At 36.6% G+C, this 26,146-nt stretch overlaps 1 protein-coding gene across 1 annotated transcript; it reads left to right on the top strand.

Annotated features, from left to right (window-relative positions):
- Nucleotides 1-6,759: 6,759 nt before the first annotated feature.
- Nucleotides 6,760-8,389, top strand: LOC116254083 (UDP-glycosyltransferase 79A2-like). Its single transcript, XM_031629159.2, has one exon. The coding sequence runs from the start codon at nucleotides 6,811-6,813 to the stop codon at nucleotides 8,188-8,190; it is 1,380 nt and encodes a 459-aa protein (XP_031485019.1). The 5' UTR covers nucleotides 6,760-6,810; the 3' UTR covers nucleotides 8,191-8,389.
- The last annotated feature ends 17,757 nt before the right edge of the window (nucleotides 8,390-26,146 follow it).

The following is a 26,146-nucleotide window of genomic DNA, read 5'->3' on the forward strand; positions in this document are numbered from 1 at the left end:
ATGCGTGCCCTTCCCGCCATGAAAATCTATAAAGAGTGTTTCACCATAAATATTTTCTGGCTACATCACGAGCTTTCAGCAATGATACCCACAAATATAGCTTTGTTGTATAATGCTCTATGGTTGGTTGAAGAGATGGCAGATGATAATGAATGATGGATGTTTATGAAGCTTGAATTGAACCATTGCCAGGATTGCTTTTGTACTCGCCTAAAAAAAAAAAAGTGTTTCAAATAATGCAGGTTCTTTGGTAATTGCCCTTAGAAATCAAGATTTCAAATTTTTCTCAGACACGCCTTGGCATTTTGAGAATTTCAAATGACGACCCGAAAAAAAAGCTGATTTAGAAATATGAATTTGTCTAACCGAACCCACTATTGACCATTTGCATTTTTTTTATTACATGAAAAAAGTGAGAACAAAGGGACAACTCTTCCCGTCTTCGACCCTTGCATTGTTTTGAAGAAAAAAAAAATACCTCTTTCCCTTTCTGTCCTTGTCGGTGTTGGGGAGTTATTGCTTTTTGTCATTAAGAGCATTTGAGTCATTTTGGGCTCCAAACACCCATCCCTGTTCGGAAATTTGACTATTCAACTATTTTTCATAAATAAGCATTTAAAATGAACATGGTATTTGGCCATTTTTTCTTTTCATTTCATAATATTTTTTTTGTTTAGTCTTTTCTAAAGAAATTACTTTTCCATTTTTCTCATTGTATCCTCGTGGGGAGACTTCTTTGGTTCTTCCAATTGAGTTCAATCAGATTGAATCTTTTTTATCCAAAAAGCCAATGACTTACGGCGAGTATCCTAAGCATATACCTTGTAAATAACTATAAAAATAACAATCCATGATAGTCCTCATTTGTCAAAAGTCATTTGACAACAGAAGTATTATGTGAGTGTTTCATGAATCTACTCCAAATTTTGAAGTATATCAATGAAACACTTACAGATTGCTTCATTCTTCAGGTAAATTTACTGGACACTTTCATAATGTTTTTTATGCCACAAGACCACTAGGGGTTCGATGAGGGGAGAAGGTGTTACAGAAGAAAAGTCACTCCACTAATAAGTTAAGTGGCACTCGTATGTAAAAACTAAAAATTTGATGAAGTTTGTAGTAAATGTTGTGGAATAAGGGGAAGAATGGTGATCTAAAGGGTGCTGCATGTGTCGGCTCGGGTCGACCAAGACGCCAGCAGATCACCTTTGTAAAAACATAACTTTTTTACCTCTTCATTCATGTCCTCATGAGTAGGGCTGCACCAGCCGAGTTGAGCCGGAGTTTGGTCAGCTCGAGCTCCACTTAGCTCAAAAAACTCGAGCTCGAGCTTGGCTTGAACTCGACTCGAGCTCGGCTCGAACTCGACTCGACTACATAAAATCGAGCTCGAACTCGACTCGTTTAACTCATTTAACTTGTTTAGGCGTTAACTCATTTAGTGTTAACTGGTGTAAGCATTAACTCGTTCAACTCATATAAGTGTTTACTCATGTAACTTGTGAAACCAGTTTTGGCAATATTATATAGAGTACCGGTTTGCGAATCTAGTCGAGTTCTTTGAACTCTTGTTTATCATTTTGAGTTTCTTTGTAAGCTCAAGCTCGACTCATTTATAAACGAGTCAAGTACAAGCTAAGTTTTTTCAAGCGAGTTCAAGTCGAGCCCAAGTTAGCTCGGCTCGTTGTGTAGCCCTATTCATGAGACGGTTTTTTAACCGTTTGTACGACATCTTTTGTCTGGTTAAAGGGGCACCATATTAAAAGTTTTCATGTCTAAAAATTAACAAATAGTTGAAAGCACTATCATAAAAACAAAAGAAATTTGGTGGGTGGTGTGGGCAACTCAGCCCCCGAGGTAGCTCCGCTACTTTTTTTTTTTTTTGGGTATCCGGAACATTCTAGTAATTTCAAGCACCTAAAACACTTTAATTGTGTTGCAGACCCTAATTAATTAGATAGTGATAAATTATAACTCTGTGATATAGAAATTCTATACAGATTCACCTAAGGCTAGCTAATATGATCAGTCTCATTGGCAAACCCTAATATGGCCAAAAACTATGGTCATATCAACATATATTAATGCCTACCTGCCACAATTTATTCCTCAACTTGCATAGGAAACCAATGATGAATTGACTACTTAATTTCTGTGACAACCTCGACAGGACTCCCTTTCCTAACCACGTGCACCAGCATGGCCATCATGTAAGTCATTGATGGACAAAGGGACCTTCCACAACGTGACTGCTACGTTGAACCTCTGTGCAAATTACATTATTGAATGATATGAAATCGGGTTGAGTGCACCAAGGTGATGCATGCAACAACTGAAAGAAAAGAAAAAGGGGATTGGGGTATTTTAGAATTTTTTTAGTAAAAACATATTTTTTAAACTTTTAATTTTTTCTTTTTTTTTGTCTTTATAAAAGAGCTCTTCCTTTTACTTAGTCAGGTGTATTTTGCGGACATATCTTGTGCACATTTTTTTTTTTTTTTACACAAACAAAGATGTGCACGTAAGCTGTTTGGCTTTAAATGTATGTATATGTGTAGAAGCTAAAAGCAGGTTATATATAATTTATATAGTGCATGTTCGAGGCACAAAATGATTAAAGAGCCCTCACTTATAGAAAGCATGGGCAAAGCCAAGGTAGGGTCAGCATGGGCCTTAGGCTCCACTTCAGTTTTTTTTTTTTCAAATTTACATGTAAATTTTAAAAAAATTTACTTGTTTTGTATAAAAATTTTGAAAAACAATATTTTGGCCCTACTCAGAATGATAACTTTAATTTGACATGTCCCATAAAAAATTTCTGGTTCCGGCCCTGATTGAAAGAAAGCAGGCTCCCTTATAATAAAGGTAGCTAAGGAGAACACCTTTGTGAATATTTTTGATAAGTCTGAGTGCGGAATGATGAGAATGCCCTTTTTCTCTCAAGGAAAAGGGCCTCCCTGCAAGGACAGAAGGCGGAAAATGAAAAAGGATAAAATCTCCAATATGTCCTTGACTTTCTAAGAAATGGCTAAAATGTATGGGGATTTGATGCATATGCCTGCATGCACTGCATTGGGGTGGTGCGTAGGGCATACAAAAGGACACTATTAAACTGTGGGGATCAAATTTTTAAGACTAATCGCCATATATGCTTTTAATAGCAGTCGCAGAGCCATGTTAGCTGGTGGGGGCAATTGCCCACACCAGCCTACAGAATTTACTTTATTTACATATAAAAACTTCATTATTTTTCAGTTTCTTTTTTACATATGAGCCCTCCTTAAAGTTCAAACATAGAGTGGCCCTTAGCCAGAACTTTCTAGCTCCACTACTTCATTATAGAGTACTATGAGTTCCGAAGATAAGATCCCCTGCTAATGAATTCAATTTATTAACTAGTAATTGCCTCCAGTGGCGGAGCCACATGCGGGCTGGTGTGGGCAGCTGCCAACTCCAGCTCCTTAAAGTTTCTTTATTTTACATTGACAAATTTAATAATTATTTTTGTACATATATAGGTGACTCTCCATATACCAGTATTTATAAATGAGTGCCCCTCTAACCAACTTTTCTCATGAATTCAAAGCTTCATTTGCTTGCAGAAGACACCGGCTGGGACATGCAAACCACCATTGTTATAATTGTTTTACATGTATGCAGGGGCGGAGCCAGATTTTTTTTCATGGGCAGGCCAAACGGAGCGATGGGTCGAGCCAAGAGGGGCGACGGGTCGGGCTAAACTAAAAAAAATTGATTTTTTCAATATAAAAATGTTTTTTTTCCTGCGCTCACCCGAGCCATGGCCTAGGCATCTATAGCCAAGTCCAAGTCAATACTCTTCAATACCATTAGGATAGCACCCTCCAAAAAATCAAACCGAGGACATGGTTAATATACGCTACTCAATCTTAAAGCCACAAGGGAAAATAGCGGCCATGAAACCAAAGAGGAAAAGAAAGAGGAACAGGGAGCTTATATTTATTATTCCCTCCATGGTAGGGCATTGGGAGCATATGCTGGCTTTAACTTCTTCGTTCAGAAGCTGCAGGTGCAAAAATGTATGTAGACGGAGATGATACCCAGTGGGACATTCTTCAAGCTAAATCGGCGGCAACCCAATTCAATTCATCGCCTGACACAGGTTTGCCCTCTCTCTCTCACATTTTCCCTTTTTCCAGTATTTCTAAATATTTTATCTATTTTTAATTACATGCATATACATATATTCCCTTTTTAGTTAATAAAATAATGGTTTTTGTGTCGAATTACATGTAAATTTTAAAAAATCTCATTTATCATATATAGAAAGTTGGGAAACTTATATTTCATTAAAATTTTAAACTATAACTCGACCCTTCTCATGAAAATTTCCTGGCTTCACTCCTCAGGGGCCTATGGATTCAATTCATATTCCCATTTTTACAAAGGTCCCAGAATCAATTAATTTACAATAAATGAAGGAGACTGCTAACCTTGCCTTTGACTATTCTAGGTTCATCTACATGTGCATGCATGTATGTGATATCTTCCCTTAGCATTCATAATTCTGTTGGTTTTGAACATGAAATTCTGGCTAGTTGACTAGCATTAATCATTCTTCATTAAAGAAACTATAGCCAGTTGAGCTGCTTATCACCTACGAGTGCCTAGTGGCTTTGTTGCCATCAACTTGATGGTAAACATATAGGACGGCTCAATAGGAATGCCAATAAATAAGATTCAAATTGGATATACACCTAATTGCATCTGCTTTTCCAGCTATTCATATGTTTGAATTGAAATACTAACAAAGAAAAGTCATATCTAAATCTAAATATAAAATCAGAATTCACAATCTGAATCCAATTTTTTTACATTAATATCCGAATCCAAATTTTGACTGAGTGACCGATTTTCAAAATGTAAGAGTCATTAGATGTAGGCTATTTATTTGAAACTAAATCCGATCAAATATTTATGTATATTTAAATTTGTTTTGATTTCTTAATCGGATATTAATCTGATCCAAATTTGATATATTGACATCCCTACGTCTCAAGTTCTTATGATACAATTCGCTACTATGTCACTCAAGCTTAATCCTAAGAAGAAATGTGGATTCGAATCATTGACAACAAGAATCGTTGCTAAGGCTGCTTAAGGAAGTGCTTGAAATCATGGTGATCATTTGAGAAACTCAAAAAGAAGTGCTTGAATTCACTGCCATGCCATTTTTTAATGCTTCTTAAAAAGTCATGGATGTTTCATCTGCTTTTCTAGTACATACACACACGGGCAGAACCAGAAATTTTTTATGACTGTGCCGAATTAAACGTTCTAAATTTTGACATGGGCCGAAATATCATTTTTCAAAATTTTTATATAGAACAAGTTAAATTTTACATGTAAATTTTTTATTTTTATTTGTTTAGGTGGGGCTAAGGCCCATGCGGTCACCCCTTTGGCTCCGCCCCTACATGCGCATACGATTCAAGGGACAATAGATGGCCGTAAATAAAAAAGCAACCAACTGATCTAAAATCTCCGGATCTTAGATAGATGGATTCTAGATCCTTAATTTCTGAAGAGATCTCACTTACTGTGTCTAGAAAGATCCATTACAGTTCATACATATTTGTAAACCTTACTTTTCAGGTGAGAAATGCCCTCTTAACTGTTCAACTCCTTCGGTACAGAAATTTTATGGCGACTCACATGGCCAATTCTAATAGGTTGACATGTGAGTGACATCTGTATAAAGAAAACATGGACATATTAAACATTCTGCCTGCCACGATTTATTACGCCACTTGCATATAGACTTAATGAAGAATACATATGCACCGGCTTTGCCATGATCACAAGTCGGTGAATATAGTCAGAGGCACTTTCCACAACTTCATGATCACTTCTACGTTGCACCAATGTGCAAATTAATGCCACATGCGCGGTCACCCATCCACAATTTATGGCTTAGGAATTCAGTAAATGTCAGCTTGAAGTAACCTATGCTATACTAGCTAAGGATAGAAATGTCAATGAATCAGATTCGAATCGAATATATCCTTAACCATATCGACTTTGTCGGCTATTCACATATCTAGATTCGAATCGAATATATCCTTAACCATATCGACTTTGTCGGCTATTCACATATCTGGAATCAAATTTTGGTTCGAATTTAAAGAGAGAATGTCAAATTTGAATATGAATCCAAAATTTGATTTCATAATCCTAACCCAACATCAGATTTCACAACCCAAATCTGATCCCAATCTAAATTTTGAACTGAATCTGACTAATTTTCACAATGCAAGTAGAGATGTCAAAGAATCGGTGTATCTGCCTTGTTGTATATTCATATATCTACATTTGAACTCATATTAGAACAGAGAAAAGTTGTATCTGAATCCAAATCTAAAAACAAATTTTATAGTCTAAATTCGACCCGAATTTGATGTTTACATTTGTATAAGAGCATTGGATATATAAGAGCATTGGATATATGATATCTATTTAAAATTAAACATGATACGAATCCCATTAGATATTTATATATATATATGAATTTAAACATGATCGGATACCAATTTCTTTTGTTTGTCTGATTTTTTGGGAACTGATATATTAACCGGCCTAACAAAGGTTCTTGGAAACCAAAAAAAAAAATGAAGAAAATGAAAAAAGAGAAAAACATATACTAAAAAAGGAAAAACTCAACCTCCATGACCAGCGCAGGCTATAAATACGTTAGCCAAGAGTCAAAATCCTCACACTCTCCGGCAAAGCCAAAACATTAGCGAAGCCAAGCACCAAAGGAGGATCACCATGAAGGGCGACTCCCAACCTCTTCACCTTGTGATGCTGCCATGGCTGGGCTTCGGCCATATCAGCCCCTTCATCCAACTCTCCAACGTCCTCGTCGACCATGGCATCCAGATCACCTTCCTTTCTCCCCCTTCCCTCGTCCCCAAGATCCGTGCCACCCTCCACCCCTCCATCCCCATCGTCAACTACAACCTGCCCCCCGTCCCAGGCCTGCCGGCCGGCGTCGAATCCACGGCGGCAGCGCAGTCCTTCAACCTACTCCTCATGGAGGCACTGGACGCCAGCCGGCCACAGATCGAGAGCCTTCTTCTCAAGCTCTCCCCTTCCATCGTCGTTTTCGACTTCGTCCACTACTGGCTCCCCCAGCTAGCAGCTTCCCTCGGCATCAAGTCCGTCTTCTTCTACATCGCCACCGCCATGTCCGCCACCCCCATGAAGATTTTCACGAGGGTGCACCCCAGGAAGCTGGCGCTCAGTGTGGTCGGGAAGCTACCTGTCAGCCTCGTCGCGGCATTCGTCGGCCTGAAACCGTACGAAACCCGCGACTTGCTGCAGTTCGTGCATAAGCACGATAGCTCCAGCATCTCCCCATGCTCCAGGATGCTCGCTGTCATGGTGCTGAGCTCGGCTGTGCTACTGAAGAGTGCCACCGAGCTGGAGGATCCATACATCAACTTCGTCAACTCCCTGTCCGGGAAGAGGGCCCTGCTCTGTGGCACTCTCATGTCGAAACCTCCCACCGGGGAGCTCGAAGCCCGATGGGACAGGTGGCTGAGCAAATTTCCGGCAGCATCAGTTGTTTTCTGCTCCTTCGGCAGCGAGCTGTGCCTGTCCACCGAGCAGATCGCTGAGCTCGTCGCCGGACTGGAGATGAGCGGCTGCCCTTTCTTGGCAGTGCTCAACTTTTCAGCAGAGGCGAAGGAGAAGGGGATCGAAGCGAAGTTTTTGGGGGAGAGAATGGGAGGGAACGGGATGGTGCACACTGGCTGGGTGCAACAGCAGCACATCTTGAGGCACCCCTCTGTGGGCGCACACATTGGCCACGGCGGACTGAGCTCGATGATGGAGGCCGTGGTGGGAGGCTGTCAAACGGTGTTGCTTCCTCAGACGATGGACCAGTTTCTGAACGCGAAGCTGGTGGTGAAGAGGCTGAAGGCTGGTGTGGGGGTGAAGCGCCGGTCCAAAGATGGGTGGTTTACCAGGGAGGCTGTCTGTCAGGCGGTAAGGATGGCCATGAAGGACGAGACGGAGAAGGCGAGGACCATGCGGGCCAACAACGCCAAACTGCGGGAATTCTTGCTCAATGAAAAGGTGCAACAGCAATACGTCCAAAACTTCGTAAGCAAACTCAAGGAGATGGCCTCAACGTCGTCGCCATGAACAATTTGACTCTTTAAGATGTGATATTTTGCTCTCAGAAGACTCTTGAGCATGCTTCTGTGTGTGTGTTTGTGTGTTTCTGCATAAGTTTGCAGATGCTAATTTGTGGGCATGTGTATTGTGGTGTGAAAATATTCTTGGTTAATGAAATTTAATGTTCACATGTTACAAGATTACGACTAGTAAAAATATCTATGAATGCCTGGAAGTATTAGTTATATGGGACAATATGGTGTGAGTTATTGCTCATAGACAAAGGAGCTCTCATATCGTTGTAAGATAATAAATAGTAATGACATGCATTTATAGTGAATATTCAGGTGTTTGACAATTAAGACTAAACTATCCCTACCAAGAAAATGTAAAAAAAAAAATTAATAAACAAAAAGAACCTCCTCCTGTAAGGGAAAAAAATGTTTTAGAGAGATCGAGTTGTGTGTATTAGGTGGTGCATGTATGCTCAGAAGGAAAAAGAAGAGGGGAGGTGATGCATTTTAGCATTTTTTTTTGTATATTTTTTACTTTAAACTTTTCCATAACCTTTTTGGTCCTTTTTACTTTGTCAAGGGCATTTTGGTCATTACATACCCATATGCACATAACCCATGTTGAAAGGTGAAAAATGAAAAGAAGTCAATTTTTCATAATGAAAAAAGATGCCCCTTGTCTTATGATGTGGTGACCTGTGAGGACCCCAATTGTTTTTATGGGTACTTGGTCACTGACAATGGTGAATACCAGTGTAAACCTACATCCGCCTCTGAAACTCTATCACATGCATACTTTATTGATAGAGAAAATCAGTATATATACATGAGAAAGAGGTGCATTGATAACAATTCTATGCGATGGACTAAGATCTGTGTTTAACAACCTTCTGTTTTATATAAAATTTTTATTATGTTCATCTGCTTTCTTTGAATTATCTCTTGCTTATTCAGTTGGATCTTGTCCAGCTGTTTCCATTCTTCATGCCGGCCTTCCAGCTGCTTCCAATATCCATGATGGCCTTTCTTATCGATGTCCGTAGGCTGACCTCCCTTACTTAGTAAATCAATAGTCCTCCTCAAACTAAGCTTAGTTCTAAGCCCTATATATGCCTGGTCTCTCTGTGGAAAACAATATGAATAAGCACTAGTATTATCACAAATGAGCAGTGGAGTTTGATCATCTTTCGCCTTTAAATCTTTGAGAAGAAATGGTATCCAAGTAAGTTCAGCTGTTGTTACTGTCATGGCTTGATACTCAGCTTCAACACTAAATCGGTCATTTTGCTTTTTCTCACTTCACGACGGGCAATTAGCTCTAAGAAAATCAAACGTCGGCCGTCAAGTCTCCTGGCATTCAGCCCAATCTGAGTAAAAAGAAAAAAAAGGCATATATATTGAAGAACTTTGAGTAATAATTTGATGTCCTATATCAAAAGTCCCTTTAATACATTGTAAAATCCTCTTAACTGACTAAAGGTACTTATCCAAAGGCTGATGTGTATATTGACCGACAAAATTGACTCCAAGTGATATTTTCCCCCCTCGTCAAAGTCAAGTACTAAAGAGATCCCATCATTTGCTGCTACAAAGTTGGCCCTTTAAATTCTTATTTTGACGCTGATAGGCATGTTCCAGGGCTTGCAATCTAACATTTTAGCTTTCTTTAAAATTATCAATGGCATATTTTATTTAAAAAATGATCCTAATCAAATTCTATACCAAGAAAATATTGCAGCTGACCAAGATTCTTAGTTGCAAGTTCATTTTTAAGAAATGCAACAAAAACTTGAGTAACCCTAAAATCTCCAGCGAGAACCATATTGTCAACATAGATAAAAAAAAAACGATCATTCTGTCATTTATGAAATGTATGAACATTGACAATTCGGCGAAACTACTAATAAACCCATAGTCAAACGAAAACTTACTAAGCTAAGCATACCAAGACCTTGAAGCCTACTTCAAACCATACAAGGTGTGCCTGAATTTGCAAACATAATCAGGCTTAGAGATGTCTCATAGTCAAATGGCTGCTTCAAGAAGGCATTTTTAATGTAAATCTGTACAAATAACAGCTGGTATTAGAACAGGAGAAAAAGTTTCCTAAAAATCCATGCCTTCGACTTGAGTAAAACCAAGAGCAACCAATCATGCTTTTAATATAACAAGGGCTATCAGATTTTAATATGGTTTCAAAAACTCATTTTGATCGAACAACATTCATCAAAGGATCGTAAGGAACAAAGATGGTAATCGATAGATTAAAAACAAGGCAAAACTAACAATTTTCAGTAATACTATAGTATGTTTTGCTCTTTAGTATGTGGATGAGAAAATTGTTGTTTGATTCTAAGATAAGAGAGAGTTTAAGCAAACTCTTAGTTCATATACTTAGTTCCTCCATTCAACTGAAGATTTCTTATTTTCGACTCAAAATGTGTTTCAACGAATTTCTAAAAAACCATAAAACAGTAAAAAAAAAAAAACACTTTTCCTTGCACTTCATAGGACAAAACCATGTGAATTGACTGAAATCATTTAGGAACATCACATAGTACAATACTCTTTATGACAAATCATGGCAGGTGGCCCCCAAAGGACGCGATCAACATCTTCCAATAAACCGACACTATAATGCTTAGAATTAATGAAAGGAAATCTGTGTGACTTTCCCAACCAGTAACTATCACAAGAAAACATTTTACTATAATCATGCAAAACATTATTGACCTGGTTTTGATGAAGAAAATGAACTACTTCATGTGGATGACGGAGACACGATGCCGCCCCTTTATTGTAGACTGATGAAACCTAAGCCCGCGCAACGGGCTGGGCCGCCGCCGGGCCAGGGAAAACCTGGCTCGGGCCAGACCCGGGCCCAATAGGCCGGCCCGACTCCTCCCCCTCCCCTTCCCTCTCCCTCTCCCTCTCCCTCTCCACTCCACTCCACTCCCGACTCCCCGCTCTCCCTCTCTACTCCCGCTCCCCCTCCCTCTCCCTCTCTGCCTCCTCCTCCCGGCCCGGCCCAATGCCCAGGCCTAATCATCTATAAAACATTGGATAAAGAGATTTTATGATCTTTACAAGATATACCACCTTCTCCAATATGCATAATTGATAAGGATTTATCATTTTTAATATCAACATAACATGAACCAAAATAAGGTCAATGATCTTTCAACCATAGTCACAAAAAAAGTTTCGGAGTTTTAAACGGTGAGGTTTTAATCGGGTATAATAGAGTGAGCTTAAAAAATGAGAAAAACATGGTAAATTTTTAAAAATTAAAAAAAGATGAAGAAAGTAAAATAAGTGAGAACCTATAACATAAACATCAAAAGACAAGTAGATTTGTAATAAATAAAAAACAGAAAATGAAAAAAAAAACTGTTTGGCATTAAAAAAATGAAAAATTAAAAAAAAAAAGCAAAAAATGCATTTCTTTTCATTTTGAACTTTTTTTTCAAAAAAACGTTATTTTGTTTTTAACTTTTTTTAAATGCGTTTTTCAAAGTTTTAAAAGGTCATTTAGTTTATGGAAAAAACGTATTTTCTGTGACTATGTTTTCAGCATACCTTCATTGCCTATCAGGTGTGTGTGAAGGCCCCGAATCAGCAAACCACTCGTTGTCCTGTCCATCAGCAATGGTTATAGTTGACAAATCCTGATGACCTCTTTGGTAGCCATGATTAAATCTTTTAAAACATTTTATAGCAGAGTGAATCTTCTTGCTACATGTCTGATATACTATTCAGCAGGGGAGGGGGCGCTTTGGCCATGGCTCCACCCCAACCAAATGAAAAAAAATATATAATATAAAAATTAAAAAAAAAAATTTTGCTTCTATGTATTTTTTGGATGTAAGTTAAGTTGGGCTCTACCCAAATCCAACCCAATAAACCGAGCTCCTATTTAGCTCGTCCTTAAAAAAAATCCTGACTCCGCCCCTGATTATCAGCTCCTTATTTTTCTTCAGATGAGTCATAGGTGACCCTTGATAGCTGGCTGTGCTGTGTCTATTAAAAAATCTTCCTCCCCTACCTCGTCGACCACCACCATGCTGATCAAACATAGCCATGTATAGCATGGACCGAGATGATAACTTTTGACTATCATCATAATTCTAAAGTAAAGGAATAATATCCTTTTAGGCAGGAGTAGGAGCTTTGAGCATGGCCGTAACAAAAACTTATAACCCATCATCGAGTCCCTGTAAGATCCAAAACACACAAGCTATCACGTATAATTTTAAATTTGGCAATGTCTGTAGCAAGAGAATCATCGTTCTTCTTTGACAAAGTAAGAGGTTGCATCAAATAGTTGAATCATCAAAAAGAATGATGATTCTCTTGCTACAATACATTGCCAATGACTCACTAATTTGACCATACAGTAAATATCAAGTTGAGTATGCATCTTTAAGTAAACTGTCTACTACACTAGAATAAAGAGTGCTGGACATTGATTTTGCCTCTTTTAGTGATTTATTGCACATATTAAGACTTTAATATAAAAGTATGTATATAATTATACATATTAAGTCACTCTAAGCCTTCGTGATATACAACTTATGTGAAAAAGCAAGAAGTCATTTTTAAATTGTCTTTCTTATATCAAAAGTATAAAAACAACATCATTCATGTCTTCAACAATGAGAGAGAATTGTAAAATGTGGTATATCAGATAAAAAGTTAATTGGTGCATCTGCAATCCAATGAAACCGACTGCATGTGCATGAGGATCAAGAACAAAGGCCATCATAACAAAAAAAAAATGGCAGTTTCTCTTGTCATTGGAAGAGGAGAAAAGAAATGTTAACTATGCCACCAGACCAAAATCTTGAATAGCTATTCTGACATTTTCTCTTATTATCAAGATCATGGGATGTTGTTGATCCGCAACATAAAATATTCCAAGTACATTGACCAGAAAACTAAATTAAATAATAAATTGATAAATTTTAAGCTAGAAAAATGATGTCTCTCACCCCAAATAAAGTAATGCTTCGATTTATGCTTCTTCATATCAATATCCTATTGGAACCAAGCATCATTTATATTGAAAAAAAAATCTGAGGCAAAGCATAAAGACTATAAATTGCAAGCCTTACAAGAAAAAGGGACAAACTATCGTTAAAAAGTTGTTATTCCTGAGTCATTTTTTTCCAATTCAAAATATGCATATCTATCTCCGAAAAAATAGAATAGTACCTTCTTAATTGACTTTAGCAACTGCCCGTTATCACTAGCCAATATGATATAATTTATGTATAGACAAAATTGCAAAAATATATTTTTTGTTTCATATATGCATGGTGGTCTTCATCAATTATGCCAAACTCATATGTCATAATTATTTCATAAAATGTCAAACGTAATTTTCAACTTAACTATTTCGATCTATGCTTGAAATTTCATAGAAAATTTTGTTTGTTTCCAGTAAGCTTTTTCATATATGTACTATTAACTTTAGCATCTACCTATTATAGTTGTAGATTCGTATAGTATTAGTGAAAAAGGTCAGCTTGACTACTTAAAAAATGCTTTTATCATTGTTTACATATATCTTTGTTCTAAATGTATCCTTTTGTAATTAGGAAAATATTATATCACTTAATGGACCCACTAACATCTTTTTTGTAATGACAACATGCTACTTGTTTTTACTACCCTTCCTAAACGATGAAAGATTAACAAGGTTCCAGATCGCTGGTTAAGGTTTATCAATTACATTTTTTTTCATCCACAATGTTTCACTAATTCTTTAATTTGTAGTGCAAGAGAGAACTTCTTGTATATTTTTTTTAATTATTTCGTATCTTGGGTTTATAGCCACAATGACCTTCTTTTTTAGTTCAAATATATGTCTTTTCTGAAAACCCTAATAAGTTACTAAAAACCATCATCTACAAAACTAGCTTCCACTATATAGAAGTAGTTGAAACATCTCCTTTTGTGTCTCAAGAAATTAAATAGATGTACCCATCTATTTTAAGTTATCTAATTTAGAATTGAACATCTTAGTCAAACCTTTCTCCTTTTGAAGTCATTTTCGAAAAATATCTCATATCTATTTTTTTTTTGTGTCACATGTTTATTTGTATTTGCTCCAAGACAACACACAACCTTTCAAATATTCATAGTATCCGTTGGGATCTAATTGAATCTGATCAGATATGTATGTATATCTGAATCCAAGTATGATTGGGTAGCATTTCTTTAAATCCGATCCAATTTCTTAATCGGATATCAAATTTTTTGCCACATCTGATTTTTTCAGAATGGTTTGATCGGTTATTCGATCCAAGTTGGATATTCCAGTATCTTCTTCTCATGCCTCTTAGGAAATATAATTTTCATGTCGCAATCTCCATGAAACAAATGAACTCTCTTGCGACTAGGGGAGAAGCCAAGATTTTCTTCAGGGGCGGGCCGACAGTCCAACCGCTGAATACGGGTAGGGCCAACTGAATTCAAATCCAAAAAATACATGGTGCAATTAAAAATTTTTATTTTTTTCAATGTAATTTTTTTTTTTCATTGGTCGGGGTTGGTCGGGATGGGGCCATGGCCTAGGCGCCCACCCCCCCCCCCCTCCCTCCGCCCCTGCCTGCGACTGTGCAAACAAATGCAGAGCAAAGTAATTAGTGTGCCTAAAAAACTACGGAATCCGTGCTCTAGTTCAAGTTCTAAGATAATAGAAACATTAGGAAAATTATTCCCATGCAGATGCTTAAGACTACACCTTTATTTGAGCATTTTCTCAATCTACTTTCGGTCAAGAATTCAAAAGGATCCTAGCTTTGTGCTGATAACCAAGATATGTGTTTATCAGACTAAGCTCATCTATTTTGCATTGTGAATATTGAACATGGAATCATATTATCTTGATCAATTCATTTTTTGACAGTTCAACTGATTCTTTCTTCACTTGTTCTAGGTATGCATGAATTTTCATCTGCCCATTCGTAAAGAATCACAGCGAAATTTCCATGTATTGCTCATTAATTAATTAATATCCATTAGGCATTCTCATGTCATGCAATATTTTTCACAATCATGACACTATCCATGTTCCCTAAATCAGTCATTCTACACCAACTAAAGGAACAAGCATACAATTATACAAACTTGTCATCACAATCATATTTCATGAAAGTAAACAGATCTGGATTGTCTTTTGGATTCGGACTTTGAACAGATCTCAAATCAACAAAAGACATATGGATCTAAGATTGGATGTGTTACCACATACATTCATTGTATTGAAATTTCCAAGCAAATTGGATCTGTTGCAGACCTATATCAAAAAAATGATTTGGATCTAGATACCATGTGGATCTCTGTCGTCGTAAGAGGTTTGGAAAACCATAACAACTAAGTAATGAGATCCCGATCGAATAACATTTAATTCGAATTCAACAACTTATCTCATTAAATCGGAATCCAAAAATGTACATGATCTAATGAACATGAATATGGTGCATACGGAAAAGAAGCCAAGCATGTTTGAGAAAAATATATACCTAACTACCCAATCCTTTAATATGCTTACTTGCATATCATGTAAACTACATATATAGAATGCGTAAGAGTTGCAAAAAAAAAGAATAATAATTTATGTGTATAAAAGGTAAACTTGGTATGAGAATTTCAGATAAATACATACTCCAAGTTTTATGAATTCAAAAGCATATCAGAACACTTTTCCTATAGTCTGTGGTATATATGATTTTGGGAGTCACCCTCGCAAACGCACCACGTTGCCTCCTAACCAGGACGAGAAAATAACTCTTCCGTTTTTTTCATTTTGGCCTTGTAGGAGGTCACTGCCTTTTCCTTTAGTCTGTGTTATATATGATTTTGGGTTTTATTTGTTTCCCGTTCTAGTATTTTTTTTAGGTTTTTGTTTATTATTACTTTTGAATCCAGATCCATATGGAGGCTATATTTAGAGCCTCATTTGTGATTAGCTTTTGAGCTAATGAAAAACATTAATAGTTATTTTAACAAGGGTAGAAATAGAAATTTTCAATTTTTTTATATATATTAAAGTAATTTTTTTTAAATTTACATATAAATTTTTAAATTCTTTTCAAATCTGATGGTGAACCAAAGCCCCTGCGGGCTGCCCCTTCCCTTCGCCCTTGCTGCTGGCTGCAGCCCATGTCCTTAGCTTGGGCCTAGCCCGACGGCCCAAGACCAGCTCGGTTCGGTTTTGCCTGATTACAATAAAATATACATAAAAGTATAATATATTATATAAAAAAATAGTATAACATATAAATATAATTAATTAGAATAAAACATATAATTTTAAATAAAAATAATAGTTAAAAAAAAAAGGTTATCATGCCGACTCACGGCCTAAGCCGACAAGGCCAACTCGATGCCTAAATTTAGTGTCCGAACACGGCCTGAACCTGGGTCTGGCCGGATACCCAGGCGCCTGCCCTTAAATACTATCTCATGTTTGACAAGGGTACTTCGTATGTTGAAAATGCATGTAATCCTCCAACGTCCTTAATCAATGTCACAATGGTGGAGACTTCCCGGACAAAAAATCCTGGATTTTGATTTCTTACTCTCCTCTCAACGCTGGAATCTGCCATTAGAGTAGTACTCAACCTTTTGTGTATGAATGAGAGATGAAGAGTGGCTAACCAGCTCCCTTCAAAGGAGGAATCGGGTTGGATCCTGCATTTCATGGTGGGATCCCGCCCCAATAATCCAAAAAATAAACATCGTCAATTCCCATGTTAATAATTTGCATTTTTTTTTTCTTTCTTTGTTTCCAAAGATAACCTCTTTTTTATCTCCCCATGTATCATTTTTTTTAGTACCCTTTTCTCTATTCATCATTTTCTCTCTTATCTTGCGTGTTTGCATTATAGTGCCAAGGGACAAGAAAAGGCAGTATTTCTAACTTGTGAGTAATTGGGGCCAGTGAAAGCAAACCCCTCCAAAACGTGTACCTGTGTTTGATGGCCATGGCAAAAAAGTCGGCAAAAATACGAAAAAGTCCGTGAGAAACTTTTTTCCTCCCCCATCAAACGCCCCCAAGATCACTTGTCTTGGAACAGGTACATTACAATGGTTGACAGCACTCACTGCGCCATAACTTTACCCCTTTTCGGCTTAAGAATAATATATCTGATCATGGTTCATCCAGTCTGAAAACTTCTTTTGCCTCACGAACTTTCACCAAAAACTAATAACCTTTTTCTTATATGATAATTAATAGTTTGAAAATCACCCAGATTTACTAAGATGTTAATACTGCTTGTTTAAAGGGCGGAGTCAGAAATTTTTTATGAGGAGGGAAACTAAAGTTTCTAACTATCATTTTTTAAAATTTTTATACAAAAAAGGTAAAACTTTCTAAAATTTACATGTAAATTAGAAAAAAATTAAGGTGGGTGAGGGCTCATGCGGGCCCTACCTTGGCTCCGCCCCTGGCTTGTTTGGTTGGAAGGAAATGAGCGGAAAAGGAGGCAAAGGAAGAGGAGATGATGTTCGGATGGAGTGAAGGAAAGGATGGAAAGGAAAGGTTTATGAAAAAGTATGTTTGGTTAGGAGGTAAAAGAAAGTAACATAGTTCTGCCTCTCTCTCTTTCTTCTTCTTCTTCGTCTTCTTCTTTCATTTTCCATCCACGCATTAAAAATCCCTCCCTTCTTCATCCATCCAAACAGAGTGTAAATTTTTAGCCAGCACATTTACAGCAACTTATGAGTGAAAAGAAAGAAGTGGACAAGCGAGCCATGTCCATTTGATTTGTTTGGTATATACAAGAGAAACGGGAAATGGCCAAATTTCAACAGATAGTGGAGAAGCTTATTGTGCTAAGAAGGAGTGCACTGGTTTCCTTTGTCATATTCACATCTGGTACCTGACATGTGATATCTTTTGGATCTAGTCGTGTTTGGTTCGGCCGAGTGGCCCAGCCAGAAATTTCTGTCTAAGGGGCACTAGTAGTTTAAATTTTAAATTTTAAGGAGCCCTTGTATACAAATAAATAAAGATTAAGGGGGTAACCAAGGCAATTTTAGTGGGTAGCTACACTCAATGGCTCTCATCAACCCACACCTAACTCTGCTGCTGGGCTCGACGGATATTATAATGCCTGATTTTATAAGTGAATTAAGACAGAGGAAAGAAAGTCTCAGTATCAAAATGTGCGGCGGAAACACATCTCCATACTAGTCTCTTAAATTTCTTGATTTTTAAATTAACATCGTTTTATATATATATATATGTATGTGCGTGTGTCCCACTATATATGAGTATTTTTAAATGAGTGTTTCTTCAATCAAACTTTCTTGCTCCGCCACCCAGAAGAGGCCTTGCCCTCTCCCCCTCCCCAAAACCCAACGTAACCTAAGATTTTCAAATACATGTAAAAATTTTGAAAATTTTCAACTTGTACACATGAAATTTTTGGAAAACGAATGGACCTTGTTCGACCTTGTCGAACAATGCTTCAATAATTTTATTATTTTTATTTTTGGAGTTCCTGTTCTTCATTGGTTACATTTTTCTTCAAACAAAAACAAGTCTTAGTTTTCCAAAAAAAAAAAAATTGTTTACAAGTCCTATTAAGGGGGACTCTATGGAAAGTTAAGCTTTCATCAATCTCTCTTCTCCTGATATTTATTTATAGTCATCTTCATTTTTCAAAAGACAAAATGTTAGCTCTACCCCTTGTCCCAAGGTCCAAGGCTGCTTCGGGGCCTAGGTGATCATATGGTATACCTTCAATTTGAGTGTTATGCATGTGAACCCCTTAAGCCAACCAGCTATGCTACCCCTCCGAGTGAGCTCATTATATGGTTATGCTACTAAAATAAGTTGCATTGGCGTTCCTAAAAACTCAGATTTTTCACTTGCACAATGTTGGAATATGTTATGTATGGATTATTCTGAAATGATCTACTAATGTGTTTACAAGCCAATATTTCAATATTTCATGTGATTTGATCTCCGTGCTTGGTAAGAAGACGCTAAGAGCTCGACACAGAAATTATCCTTATCAATATATGGCCTTAAATTTTCATATGCAACTCAAGATCACTCTGGACGCATGCAGGGGCGGAGCCAGGATTTTCTTTAGAGGCGGGCCGATAGTCCAACCTCTGAACCTGGGTAGGGCCAAATTGAATTCAAATCCAAAAAATACATGGCGTAATTAAAAAATTATATTTTTTCCATAAATTTGTTTTTCCATTGGCCAGGGTGGAGCCATGGCCTAGGCGCCCCCCTCCCTCCGCCCATGGACGCATGATCCCTTGCGACTTTGGTGATCTTCAGTTATATTCCTCGTTATCTAGCCATGCCGGGCCAACCAAATAGTTCAGGCCCGCCTCGAACCCAACCAGGTCCAGGCTTACCAAGATAAGGCAGCCTGGCTATATAGAATTGGGCCCAGACCATGCCTATTGCAATCTGAAAATGTTGAACGTGCCAATTAGCAGGAGTACCATAGATCGGCGGAACCAGTAGGGATGTCAATGGATTAACTTTAAATTGGATATACCATTAATCATATTTACTTTCTCGAATATTCACATATTGAGAAAAAAAAAATCAGATTTGAATATGAATAAAAGAAAAAAGTCATATCTAAGTCCAAATTTTGAAATCCATTTTCACAATCCAAATCTGATTTTTATATTTATGTCTAAATCCAGATCCGAATTTTGTCAATTTTCAAAATATAAGTCCACTCGATATAAGAAGTAAATATGATCCTAATCCGTATCTAAATCAGATCAAATATTTATGTATATCTAAATCCAAATCTGATCGGATGTCACTTCTGAAATCAGAATCCCGACTGATTTGTTAATCGGAGATTAAATTTTTTTCATATCTAATTCTTTTGAATCGGTTCATTCAGATATCCAATCCAAATCAGATATATTAACATTCCAAACAACTTGACGTGATTATTTGGACACACTTTTGGAAATTTTGCCTTGTCAATGGTCATGTTCCATCCCCATATGATGCAAACACTGGAAATGTGTTCCATCTGAGGTTCCGGATGAGTAATTCCACCATCTCCAATGGGCCCTAAGACCCTCCACCTGGATCAACCCACGCGGGTTCTAGGCTGTGTCGGTGCCTTGGTTAGAGCCCGCGTTGCAGGGAAGCGAACATGGGATACATTAAAAGTTGTTCCATGTGATGAGAGACACATTGTCGCAAGCAAGAACTACCTCAGCAAACCTTGGGCACCCTATTTCGATGTGTGTGAAAAATCATTTTTTCTGAAACGATTTGAGAACCGTGGATTTAAGATCAGACCTTCTCTCCTTCACGATTTATACCTTTTATGAATACAAAAAAGGTTTAAAAAATGATCTTAAATATGGATCTTGAGGCAATAAAATAGGGAGTTGAGCTCTCATCAGTTTGCATTGGAAGTGTGGATCTTAGGTCTGATCTAAGATCATTAGTTTCATACTTTTGTCACATTAGATCCACATCAGTTCCATGGATTTCAAATCCGAAGTAATCAAACGTGTCTTAAGTTCTTAACGAAGTTACATATGAAGAAATTGTGGAATTAAATGTGGATTGAGGCATAAGTAAAGATGTGGATTGACGCATAAGTAAAGAAGTTTAGGTCCACGTACTCATGCATTAAAGTACCAGAGCACCTTTTGGGGCAGTAGCGGAGTTACTGTGTGACTGACATGGACCACTGCCCACGCCAGCCCCTAAAATCTTATATTATGATTAAGTTGTAGCTAGGTCCAGCCACATGTACTGCCCACAACAGACTTGAGTCAGTGCCCTGCAGTCAAAAGTTTCTGGCTCCGCCACTGTTTTGGGGAATGTCAGTACGTGAAATGGATCGGATCTAAGATAGTTAAGACAAAACGCGTTTTTTTCAAAAAAAAACTCACAAAATTTGATAAATTAAATGGCCATTTAAAACTTTAAAAAACAGCATTTTTTGGAAAAAAAAATTAAAAACAAAAAAAATGTGTTTTTAACCCAATTTTAACGTTTTTTAACTTTTTTTATTTTTTCAGTTTTTTTAATGCCAAAGAGTTTTTTAATTTTCTATTTTTTATTTGTTACAAATCTACTTATCTTTTGAATCTTTGATGTTTATGCTATTAGTTTCTCACTTATTTTATTTTTTCTTCATTTTTAGTTTTTTAAAATTTTAAAAAATTTACCGTATTTTTTTCACTTATTTCAAGTTTGTTGTATTATACCCGAGAATAACTTCACCGTCTAAAAGTTCAAGACATTATTTGTGATTATGAGCTAAACATATATGATCATGAGGCCCAGCTCGAATTGATGGCACAGCAACTCATACCAAATCCATGTCCATTTGCAAACGAAGATTGCAAGGTAAAAGGTACTGGTAATGGAGAAAAGGGGGAAATAAATATGAGATGACTATTCGAACGTTAATTTAGAACGTCCATTTATAGTGATTTACTTACGTACTAAAATTCATGATAATTTGTAGGTGGACATATCTAAACACCCAAGAACTTTCAAAAAATGCTCATTGATCATCACATTGGTTAATTTCTTGATATTTGCAATAAACAATGTAGATAAACAAGGGAAATTTTCAAAAATGCACGTAAATATTTGGCAATAATAACAAATGATTTGTTCGACATTATTAAAAATGTGCTTAAAAGTCTTTTCATTGTTAATTAGAAAGATCCATATGATTATTTCTGTTAACTCAACTCTTTAAAGAGTGAAAATTCTGCCCTTTAAAAAACGACATGAAAAAGCTCATAATCTGGTACTCTGACTGTGACATCTAGATTTTCCTTAGCCAACTTTCTAGCACGTAGTAATAAATTAAAAAAAAACATTTTTTAACTATTTAAAATATGAATTTAAAGAAAAAACTACTCAATTGAACATAGTTAATCATGTATTTATATTATTAAATATAGTTGAAGAGAAAGTGCAAATTGAGTGACCCGGGAGATCATTTATTCCTTCTTGAGGGCATTTTAGTCATTCCACCATATGGTCAAGTATACATCGCAAAATATTATCGTATTATACCAGTGCAAAATTCATGATTTTTTTAACATTTACGCCGAAAAATAAATTAGGTGTGTTTCGCATCACATACGCCCATGCAGTTTTTTCAAAATTTCCAAACAACCGCTACTCAGGCCTTAGCAGATTCTTTGGTCCACCTAGTGGTGAACACGAGCAGAGTCGAGCCCGAGTTCAGTCAGCTGGAGCTCGGCTCACTAATGAAACCTCGAGCTCGAATCGGCTGGAGCTCTAGAATAGCTCGATGGAAGCAGCTTGAGCTCTACTCGACAATTACGTGTTGAGCTCAAGTTCGACTCGATTATGCCTCGACAAACTCGTTTGAATAGAATTGATATTCATCATTACGTGTTGAGCTCGAGTTCGACTCGATTAAGGCTCGACAAACTCATAAGTTTGTTTGAATATATCGACTTGATTAAGGCTCAAGCTCAACCCGTAATTACGTGTTGAACTCCAACTCAACTCGATTATTTGAACGAGTAAGTCCACCACAGCCTCCACATCCATCCTTAAACAGTAGCAAAACATTTCAACATAAATGCGGCTCTTAATTGTTCTTCGACACTTGCAAAAATCTATATTCTCCACCATTCATTATACGCACTCACAAAAATAAGTAAACCATGAAGAAATGGGAAGAGAAATAATTCATCTCATAATGTAGAGTTGATGGAACAGTCGTGTTCTTTTCTTTTTTCTTTCTTTTTCGCATACTGCAACCATCGAATTATAACATAGCCAAAGTACACGTCCACATTATTATTCACATGGAAGCAAAAACCTTCCATCTTCTTCTTCTCCTTCTCCTTCTTCTTCTTCTTCTTCTTCTTCTTTGTTTAATTAACTAACTGTGGCAGTTGTCTTCATGATTGGGTTTCTGATGCTACAGAAGGTTCATTAGTTATGGCACTGTGTACCCACAGTTGTACCAGTAATTAAAAAACAATAACAATCTTAAAGAAAAAAACTGGTAGCACGTTACAGGGTGGGTTGGGAAGGGGTGGCTTTCTTTCAGGAAGACAAAAAATGGCTGGTGGTTGGAGAGACATGGGCCACCATTTTTCCCATTAGTTTTTTTTTGGTGAGAGGAGATGATGTGCTCGGGGTAGCTGGAGTTAGGTGCTGGGCTGCGAAGAGTGTGTGGCGAAGCTGGTTATGTACGCCACACTATACTGGTGCATGATAATTTCATGCGTGAGTATGATTAATGACAACAGTGTTCCTGTTTGATAGGGAAAAAAAAACTTTTTGTGAAGACCAAAAAATCGAAAAAAATGAAAAAAAAAATCCTATTCGGCATCTCTCTCTCTCTCTCTAAGAGATCTAGAGAGAGATACCTATGCTTGATGAGAATTATTTGAGCCATTGACTCTAAGAAAATCAAATGGTGCATGTTGAATTGCAAACATAGGACAAGCTGTTTTTTCAACAGTTTGAAATATCCTTCAAAGAGAGAGAGAGACATAGAGAGAGAGAGAGATAAATGAATTTCCTTAAACTAAGCTTTTAGGGGCATTGTGGAGTATTAAAAAACAGTTTAATTTGGATATTTGCAGCTTAATTTTTACCATATGATCTCCTTTGGCAGAGATCTTTATAACCAAATTTTAATTTTAATATATGAGGGTCTCCTGGCTATCTATTTTTACACATAGACATACAAGACATGTATTCAATTAGTATCACCTAGCAATATCTTCATTGTTAATGTTCTAGACTCATTCTCTACAATCTTCCTTGTACATCATTATATCCAAACTCTTGCCAATTTAGGGAAAAAAAAAATGTATGTTTTTTAATATGCACACAAAATTTTATGAAAAATAAATCAACCACCTAAATTTTTTTTGTCTTCTAAAATTCGGGTGAGCAGGATTATCCACCACCAGTAGCGCCGCCACATGGTTATTTTTAAACGGGCATCATTAAAAATTTATCTTATATATATATATAAGCGTCCCACCAGATATAAGTATTTTTAAACGAGTGCTACTCCAACTAATTTTTCTGACTCCACCACTATCTACCATGCGGACAATGTCCAAAACCTCTCTCTCTCTCTCTCTCTCTCTCTCTATATATATATATATATATATATATATATACATGAGCTGGAAGACTGTTCGACATGCAAATAAATCACTTTTAAGATAGAAGCTACGTGTATCTTCGGTGGCCATATCTTTTAAATCAATATTCATGACAACTTTTTCCAATTGTTTTGAAAAGAAAAAGAAAAGGCCTACCACATGATTGACGAAAGGAATTCTTATCACTGACGCCAAAAGTGATGCTGTTGATGCACAAAGAAAATAATATATAATGTCATGTAAGTCAAGTCTTAGTATATATGCCAGAGGGATATATGCCAGAGGGTTGCAGAATATTTCTCTACTAACGGAAACAAGCGGAATGGAACGTGGTATGCGTATCCTTCCAAAACCAGAGCCTGACATGCACATTCTAAAAACTTGTTCTTTTCCTTATCATAAAAACAAACCATCTAAATCACATTAGTACGGGTAGGATTCGAGTATGGATATGGAGATAATGGTATAGATATGGTAACTTTAAAAAGATGTTGACATGAATATATATATATATATATGTGTCACAAAATAGGACAAAAAGTCAAAATGAAAACAATAATTAAATAAGCAAGTGATATAAATAAAAACACTATATGTTAATCTAAAAAGCAATGTGAAAACTGAATTAGAAAAAAATAAAATCAAGTAAAATTAAGTAGGTTGGATCATAGTAACAAATAATGTCTCAGAGTTTTAAACGCCAAGCTTTGAAGGGAAGACAAAATAAATGAGAAACTAATAACATAAACATCTTTGCAACAAATGAAAAATGAAAAATGAAAAAAACCATGTTTGGCATTAAAAAAAGCTGAAAAAAATGAAAAAAGTGAAAAAAAAGGCAAAAAAACACGTTAAAAAAGCATGTTTTTTCGTTTTTCACGTTAAAAAACGTGCTTTTTTTATTCTAAACCGCCATTTATATCACATTTTTTCGTGTTTTTTTTCAAAAAAAAAACATGTTTTCTGCAACTATGATTTGGATTAACTTAAACTAAAAAGTACTCGACTGTGTTTAAGTACTCACTTTAAGTAAGAGACACGGGTACATGGACCTTATTGAAGTACTCATGTAACTTAAGAAACCGCCATGAATCCATAAAGTTGCAGGTAAATTACTCAGACTTTTTCACCACTGACATAGCGAGAGAATGTATAATATTCAGGAAATATGGGACTTAATTCCGAAGAGAGTAATAACTTTACTTTGTGACATCGAACATTAAGTATTAAAACTCTGCAGGAGTTGTTAACTTTTAGGAGACATGAAACTTTGTTTAACAATTGCAGCTCCACTAATCGGTCACCACTTTGCTAAATAAAGTGACCCAGAAGTTGGTATATATATATATATATATATCAAGTACTTTTAATTAGTCCACCTACTTTATACTTCAACTGCCGTTAACCTTATAAAATAATGTAGTTATCCAACAGCTATCATCACCCAATGTGGCTGCCCACTTGCATTGACTAACCCATGTTCACCAAATTTGTATGCATTCACCAACTTCAATGTAAAAAATTATTGAATTAGTTACATCTATCATTCTGGTCCTGGAACTCCATAATGTACATAAGACTTTTGGGATCCCCGTAGTTGATGGATATATGGGTTCACCAAACCCCTAGGCAGTTTAGGGTCACAAACTAAGTCACATGGGTAAGTGAGATCTGCCTAACTACCTGTGTCGGTATGTGGGTACAACAACACTGGTATGGCTAGGTATGATTTTATTGAACAAAGTCGCATGGGTAAGTGTCATGTGCCTAACTACCAATGTCGGTATATGGGTACAACAACACTGGTAAGTGGGTATGGC

This window comes from Nymphaea colorata, chromosome 5 (assembly GCF_008831285.2).
Source record: "Nymphaea colorata isolate Beijing-Zhang1983 chromosome 5, ASM883128v2, whole genome shotgun sequence".
In the NCBI taxonomy this organism is placed as follows: Eukaryota; Viridiplantae; Streptophyta; class Magnoliopsida; order Nymphaeales; family Nymphaeaceae; genus Nymphaea; species Nymphaea colorata.

Bases quoted from the DNA above. Each gene is read 5' to 3' on its own strand.
- LOC116254083 (XM_031629159.2), top strand. From the start codon at position 6,811: ATGAAGGGCGACTCCCAACCTCTTCACCTTGTGATGCTGCCATGGCTG.